Source organism: Silene latifolia, chromosome 5 (assembly GCF_048544455.1).
Source record: "Silene latifolia isolate original U9 population chromosome 5, ASM4854445v1, whole genome shotgun sequence".
In the NCBI taxonomy this organism is placed as follows: domain Eukaryota; kingdom Viridiplantae; phylum Streptophyta; class Magnoliopsida; order Caryophyllales; family Caryophyllaceae; genus Silene; species Silene latifolia.
In genome coordinates, this window is record NC_133530.1 from 78,268,815 (window position 1) to 78,277,012 (window position 8,198).

Below are 8,198 nucleotides of genomic sequence, written 5' to 3' on the forward strand. Positions count from 1 at the left end.
GCATACAGATGTAACCAACCATCTTAACTTTGTATTTTGTGGACGAGTTTTTGAGGCATTTGTTTGGTACTAACTATATCAAAATATGATCACCCGACTTGGTCGTGCTATGTATTCTGATATTCTGATTAATTTTTATAACCAGTTATTTAATTTGCTATTAGGGCGTATAATTGTACAACCCTCTATGTAGTTAACATACCATAAGGTGGTACTGGTAATATTGATGTAGATGTCAACTAGATTAACCGACCTCCTCTAGTAATTTGATAATAGTCATATACATAACCGAAAAGAATAACGAGTGTACAAAATGCAGAGTCCATACGGAATGTCACCACAACAAACACTGGCTCAACTAACAGCTCAAGCTCAAGCAGCAATATCCCAAAATGAGTCGTCAAATAATCTACTATCGTCAATGGCGGTATTCAACCAAAACCATACATCAAGGCAGGCTTTAGCGGAAGCACCATTAAAGTTGCCCGTAAACGTGGATAAGCCACAAGACGATGGGTACAAGTGGAGGAAGTATGGACAAAAGAAAGTGAAAGGGAGTGAGTATCCTAGAAGTTATTACAGATGTACTACTGCAAATTGCCCTGTTAAGAAGAAGGTGGAGAGGTCTTATGAGGGTCATATTACCGAGATCATTTATAAAGGGCAACACGCTCATGAGCCTCCTCAACATGGAAGAAGATCAGGGAACAAAGATGTTGTTGGTAGAGAGAATGATCACCACCAGGCTACTTGTATGATGTTAAATGGGCCTAGTAGTGATAGTGAAGAATCTGGTGACAATTATCAGGTTGAAGATGAAGACAATGATGAACCTAAGCCACAACAACAAAGGACAATGACAGAGCCGAAAATAGTGGTGCAGACTAGAAGTGAAGTAGATCTATTAGATGATGGATACAGATGGCGTAAGTATGGCCAGAAAGTTGTCAAAGGCAATCCTAATCCAAGGTCAGTCCTTCAACTTCATGCTGCCGGAATACGGAGTTACTAATTTCCACTAAACTATCCTGATATGTTAAAACTATTTCCACTGTAGGAGTTACTATAAGTGCACCACCGTAGGGTGTAAAGTCCGGAAGCACGTAGAGAGGGCTTCAACTGACCACAGAGCGGTTATAACCACCTATGAAGGCAAGCATAACCACGAGGTTCCGGCCCCTAGAGGCACCACAATCAATGCCACTAACTATGAAGCACAACAGTTTAAGCTTCACACCTCTATTGATTTTGATAACAAAACTCAAACTCCGGTCCCTCTTCGCCTTAAACAAGAGCAAACTCTTGGTTAAACTTCTCTTGCATGACTGATTTTAATTTATGTGAACGACGTGGCCAACTTCTCTGTTAAACCGACACAAGAGCAAGGTAGGGTATTATATCGGACCCTTTTAATCTTTAATAGATTGGATTGTTGCGGTCATGGGGTAATGTTGTGGTTCGGTATGACATATTTTTTGGGTGGGTTTGTGTGCTAACCAACACTGTATATACAAGTATGATAACTTCGAGTTAGTTGGGACATCGATGGGAAGATTTGATAACATTCTTCCGTTGGTTTGAGTTATAATGCTACCCATCTATTGTAGATGGGTAGATTTGATAACCATTCTTGATGTGTGAATATCAGCTGAAAAATTGTCTGACAATACTTTTGACTCAAATTGTGTATTTTCTTTGCTCAATAATTTTTGTAAATGCATTGGAATTTTAGTGTATTATATTTGGTTGTTGCGAACTTGCGAGTGTACTAAATAAGACCTCAACTACAAAGCTACAAATCTGGAAACTACCCACAAGAGTAGGTCTAACATATTGACTTCCTAAAGTTTCTCATGGACGCCTTAAGTGGCTCTAACAAGATAACAACCAACTGAGTAAGTTCCTTAACAATACGAACTACTCTGAATTACTCTTCAACAATAAGTAAGTTCCTTGACTTAGCTACATCATGCCATATTCCTTGACGGGAGAGAAACAATAATAACCGACATTACCTCTATACAGTCGATTATTTGGACTCAATACTAAAAAAATCAAGATTTGTATCTAGAAATTTTGGAACTAAATCCATGCTTGAACCAAGCATATTACATCTTTAAGCATACAAAAGTACAAAACCAATTTACGACGGAGTAGCGTTAGCTGCAGTTCTATGAACACATACAGTTGCATGTATGTCTCTATTCATATGAATTTGATGTTCATGTTCATTATTCACACAAATGACAATAAATGACAGATTAATAATAGTTATAACAACATTACATGTCAAAGTGTTCTATGAACATTTGTTAGAATTTTCCTTGAGCAACATTCATATGATTTGGAGGGTACCTCATCATAATCTTGTGTGCACAAGTAACCACTTATAATAATACAGAGTGGATTTTATTTGCATACATTCTTACCCTACATCTAAGCATTTCTCCGAGGTTCGAAAAAATACAAAGAAATGGGTGAAATAGCTATGCATTTGTTTAAATGGATCATTTTTCTGTGTGTTTTGAGTTGGTTTAGCAATTCAAGCACCAATGGAATAAGCTCTACATCTAAGCATTTATCCGAGATTCGAAAACGCATGAATTATCACAAGAAACATGCAGTAAAAAGCATCCAGGTATATATATTTCTCTATGTTTTAACTTTTAATATGTGCATCAATTTCACAGTTCAGATATGTTAAGCGTAAACCGGGCTATATTATAGATTGACGAACGATCTTTTAATGATTTATTACTCCGGTATTCTAGAGTGAAGATGGTGATATTATCGACTGCATCGACATTTATAAACAGCCGGCATTTGATCACCCTGCTCTAAGGAACCACATTATTCAGGTTCATGCATCTTTTACTTTTTCGTTATTGTATATTCAGATTAGAGATGATTATTTAAAGACACCAACAAAATACATGTATCCGTGGTTCAAAAATGGTCGAAAAGCCTAACATGATACGCTATTATAGATGAGTCCAAGCGATGAAACCACAATGGATTCAAAGGCGGTGTCAAACAAGTCTACCATGGACGAAAATCCTAACATGATGTTAACATCTCAAGTATGGCGAAAAAATGGGAGTTGCCCCATCGGAACAATTCCTATCCGTAGGATCCTTGAAAAACAAATACGCAATCATCGGTTAAGCGAAGAATATGGAAGAAAGGGTCCTAGCTTTCCTTATCAAATTAACAAGCCTAATGACAATGGTGATTCCAATAATATTAATGTGAACCGCTCTGTAAGTTTAACTGTCTTATCTTCTCCCTTTCTGATTGAATAACACTAATTCTCATATAAGACGGTCTTACAATAATTTTATATGTTAAAATATTATATCAGCTTGCAATCCTACATACTGAAGGATTAAACTACAATGCGGCTAAGGCGGACGTCAAAGTTTGGAAACCTTATGTTGAACATGATGATGAATATAGTACCTCTCGCATTGCTTTAAAGACCGGACCTTACTACGAATATGACAGTATCGAGGCTGGATGTATAGTAAGTGCCTCTGACTGACCTTTCATCATCAATTGCTTTAAACTACAATGCGGTCTAATATAGTTTCGACTCCATCTTTAGGTGAATCCAAGCGTGTATGGGGATAGAGAGGTTCGGATATACATATATTGGACGGTAAGTTTATTCACGCAATTACATCATTTCTATTTTGCAAGTTATATATCTCTGTGACAACAGAATTAAGTTTGTTAATTATGTTGATACGTACACAGATTGATGGTTCAAAAACAACAGGCTGCTTTGATCTGATTTGCCCCGGTTTTGTTCAGACTAGTAATGAAATAGCCCTTGGCGGTGTTCTTCGATCAATTCCGGTTCCTGGGGGAATTCCATGGATCATGACACTCTACATGCACAAGGTAATATATAAATGATGACCAAGTGACTCGTTTGTCAGGTCGACTCTTATGCCAGATTCTTGGGTACATAAAATGCAGGACGTTGAGACTAACAATTGGTGGGTGCAATACCAAGAAGACATCAACATAGGATATTGGCCTGCAGACGTATTAAAAGGATTGAGCGTAACAGCAGAAACAGTGCAATGGGGAGGTGAAGTATACAGCTCTAGAATCGGGCATCCGGGTCATACACGCACAGAAATGGGTAGTGGGGAGTTGGGTGCCCCGGATCCGAGATCAGGGTGGACTAAGAGGATGAGAGTTCGTGATAATTCAATGGTACTCAAGTATCCTGATTGGGTTACTAGATATTCAGATGACTATGATTGTTATCCTACATACTTCCTTTGGGAGTATATGGTTGATCCTGAATTTTACTTTGGTGGCCCTGGTAAAGGCTGGGAGAGTTGGCGTTGTACTTGAATTTACTTGGGTTTCTTCAATTTCTTAGTTTCAAGTTAGGGGTGTTTTAGTTTCTCTTTTTAAATGGGGTCGAGGTCGAGGTCGAGGTCGGGGTCGGGGTCGCTCCAACCTCACCCTATACATTTGTTAGTGTTGTGGAAGTTTCGTTCAGATTAGTAGTGAAGTGAAAAGAGACCAGTATTTGTCTGTCAAAAAAAATTTATAATTTTCATAAGAATTATGAATATATTTATTGTCTTATCTATATAGTTTATTTTATTATATTATATTTTCTCTATCTATTAGAGCATCTCTAATGGTTGAGAAAAAGAACTTGTTTGCAATTTTAAGAAATTGCAAACTAGTAGCTCAACCATTGCAGTAGTTCAAATAGAATAGCTTTGCTCAAAAAATTTTGAGCTAGTAACTCCATGGAGTTTCTTGCTTAAATGTACCCACAAAAAGAACATAGTCAATAGGAAAATAGTGGTCTCATTTATAGTGTTTTAATTTTATATTTAGAAATTTAAAATTGAATAAAAAAATAGGAGAGTGTGTTAGCTGGGAGTGGGTCACATCAAGCTAGTAGGAAATCGGCTTCACCATTGGAGTAAGTTGTAGCTTGAAATGATTGTAGCTCAAAAAAATAATGTGGCAAAGGTAAGATAGTACCAACTAGCTTACCATTGTAGATGCTCTTATACAATGAGTTATTTCAAGGGCATGCTTTGCAAAACTGTCATGGTTTCGATGTTTCAAGTAGAGGTGGCTAAATGCGGGTTTGGGCCGGACATGGGTCGGGCTCACGTTAAATTTTCGGCCCATGGACAAGCGGGTTCGGGACGGGTTAATGGGTTGGGCCTTTGTATTTTTCTTAAAATGCCTTGTCCGTACCTGCTTATTTTGCGGCCGGGATGGGTCGGGCTCAATGGACGGGACGACCCATGAACAACTCTAGCTTCAAATTAAGAAAAAAGTCATAACAACCCCATTTAATTTTAGGGTTGAAACTCGTCCCTGACAGATCAACTTGTTGGGTCAAAGATAAATCAAAAATTTTCTTAAAATATTGTAATATTTATTTATTTATACATTTTATTTGAAATAATAATTAAAAGGTTATTAGTTTTATTACTTTTAACTACAAACACATTTACAAAATCTATTTTATTTAACTTTTAATAAAATAAGTAATTATTCTCCTCAAAAAATATTAATTAAAATTTTATAGTTGGTTCAATAATAAATAATGTAAGCATTGAATGTATTAAAATATAAATATAAATATTAAATTTGCTATAATATTTGTAAAAAAATTATTTTAATGATTTAGAAAAGGTTTGAAAACAGGTGTTAAAAACTACTCCCTCCGTCCCGGTTATTTGTTTAGCTTTTTTATTTTTGGGTATCTCATTCATTTATTTATCTTTCCATATTATGAGTGTTATTTATGTATGATTAGATATCTACATCTATTATGATCCACTTGATTGTCATTCAATGACACTAATCACAACTAGGGATGGCAATGTATCCAGGATTCGCTCCAGATCCGCAGGATCCGGCCCGCATGGATCGGATATGGATCCTAATTTTTGGGACCCGTTGGATATGGATCAGATATGGATCTATTACTTATAAAGCGGATATGGATCTGGATCTCACCACCCAGATCCATATCCGATCCGCATACCCATTTTAAAAAGGGACGTGCTTTTTCACATACGAATTTTACTCTTTCACATACACATTTTACAATTTTACCCTTGTCTTTTTTTTCATTCCCTCACCCATTGATTATTTTTCCCTACCTTCATCTTCCTTCACCACCACCACCACCTCCGTTCAACACCCATTGCTCCGTCAGTCCAGTTGCCAACCACCCACGCTTCAGTCGATCCCTTGCTCTGTCAGTGTTAGCAATACATTTAACCTTATATAGATGGAAATTAAATGAGGAGATGTAACGATGGAAGGTGAAGGGTTTGATTTTGCAACAAATTTAAGAAAAATAAAGTCAACTGCGTAACTTATTGCTTACATCAAATGTTAGAACACATTGGGTTGATGATGCCAAGTCCCTTTGTTATTTGATTGTTTGCTCTTAGTTGAAATGATTAGTGATTGAAGCAATCAAATGGACTTTCAACAATGATTCAAGATGATCAAGCTAATCAAGGAAGTCAAGACAATGATATTTTCAAAGCCTTAGTCGAAAAATGTAAGAGTAAGTGTAACATTCTCATTTAAGTCAAGTAATGGCAAAACCATGCAACAGTACGCTGTACTATGGTTTCTGGTACTATCATACGGAGGAGGAATTTCGACCAAATGTTTTAAGTGTCAAAACTTTGCAAACTTTAAACCTTAAACATTTGAATTTTCAAAAGCTTAAAAATAATCTGAAATTTTGGAGTCACAAACCCACTTGACTAAGCCTCTAGATTTGTGCAAACACCTTTTCCTAAAATGGCAAAGAAGACCTGTCAAACTTCTAAAGTAAGAAAAACTTCTTGCCATTTTGGTAAAATGTCACATGTTGAGTGTAGTAGCTCAAGTTTTCTGATTTCTTAAGCTCCAAGCCTATAGTCTAACACTTACCTTCACTCAAAGCTATCATTTTAATATTAGATTTAATCTTTCTAAGTTGTACTTACCTAAGACTAAATCCACTATAAATAGAGTGTCTTAGTCACATTTATTTCTTAAAACTTCCAAAGCATTTATTGTAAAAACCTTGCAAATCATTTGTGCATTTAAAGCTTTGTTCTTAAAGTGTTTGCAAAACGTTTTTCTGATTTTAAAGTCTTCAAATTGTTTTCGAAAAAGCTGTAAAACCTCCAAGTATCAGTTCGCTGTACTGTGACATAATGAGTTTGTTCCATGATTCTCGTGTTAGATCTTCATTGTGATCTCCATGTTCATTTAGTGAACCCTTGAGATTCAAGATTCTGTAACACCTTGAGATAGAACCCATAAACTTTTGAAGCGGAGTAGCTTTAAGTTTGAGTGCAACCGGAGTAGGTTGGCGAGTTATTTTCATTGTAAGGGTTTTAGTAAGTTTGAGTAAATTTCTAAACAAGCAATAAAATAACGGTTGGACGTAGGCCTCGGAGTAGAGGCTGAACCAATTTTTAAAATGTCGTTTCTTTGTTCATTTACTTTTACGTTCTTCCACTTTGCTATTTCTCGCATGTACCTAATTAAGTTCTGTGTCACAGTCACCTATACTGTGACATAGAACTGCTGTACCTTCTTGTGAACTTACATTCAATTAAGTTTCTCAAGTCTTGTACTTCAATATTCTTAGCTTAAAGTAATTAATTAACCAAGTTAACGATAAAATTTTTAAAAGGTACACCTAATTCACCCCCTCCCCCTCTTAGGTGTTAATCGTTCTTAACTATTCAATTGGTATCAGAGCCTCGTGCTCTTGATATTGGTTAAATCCAAAGAGTTGATCCTATAGTTATGGACGATTCAAAACACACTAAGTATCCCATTTTCAAGGGAGAAAACTATGCATGGTGGAAACATCGCATGGAGCACTATGTCAAAAGTGCGGACTATGAATGTTGGTTAATCATTCAAAAGGGTCCCCTCAAAATCGAAGTGACTAATGCTGACGGCACTAGTACCTTGAAAAGTGAGGATAAGTATGTTGAGGCCGATTATAAGAAAATCGAGAAAAACTCTAAGGCCATGTCCATTCTTCAGTATGGGATCGGTGACCAAGAGATTAATCGTATATCTGGATGTGCTTCGGCCAAAGAGATTTGGGACACCCTAAGCCTTGCTTATGAGGGAACGTCACAAGTCAAGAAATACCGTATTGATCTGCTCATGCAACA

The 8,198-nt window shown here is 36.5% G+C and overlaps 2 protein-coding genes across 2 annotated transcripts; both read left to right on the plus strand.

Annotated features, from left to right (window-relative positions):
- The first annotated feature begins 216 nt into the window (after positions 1-216).
- On the plus strand, positions 217-1,711 carry LOC141656177 (putative WRKY transcription factor 4). Its single transcript, XM_074463043.1, has 2 exons — positions 217-969; positions 1,058-1,711. Exons 1-2 carry the CDS (start codon positions 314-316, stop codon positions 1,308-1,310), a joined length of 909 nt encoding a protein of 302 aa, XP_074319144.1. The 5' UTR covers positions 217-313; the 3' UTR covers positions 1,311-1,711.
- A 681-nt stretch (positions 1,712-2,392) lies between these two features.
- LOC141656179 (protein neprosin-like) lies at positions 2,393-4,612 on the plus strand. The gene is made up of 7 exons (XM_074463044.1): positions 2,393-2,638; positions 2,772-2,858; positions 2,988-3,260; positions 3,362-3,523; positions 3,605-3,658; positions 3,757-3,903; positions 3,982-4,612. The coding sequence occupies exons 1-7, from the start codon at positions 2,474-2,476 to the stop codon at positions 4,366-4,368; spliced, it is 1,275 nt and encodes a 424-aa protein (XP_074319145.1). The 5' UTR covers positions 2,393-2,473; the 3' UTR covers positions 4,369-4,612.
- Positions 4,613-8,198: the final 3,586 nt, after the last annotated feature.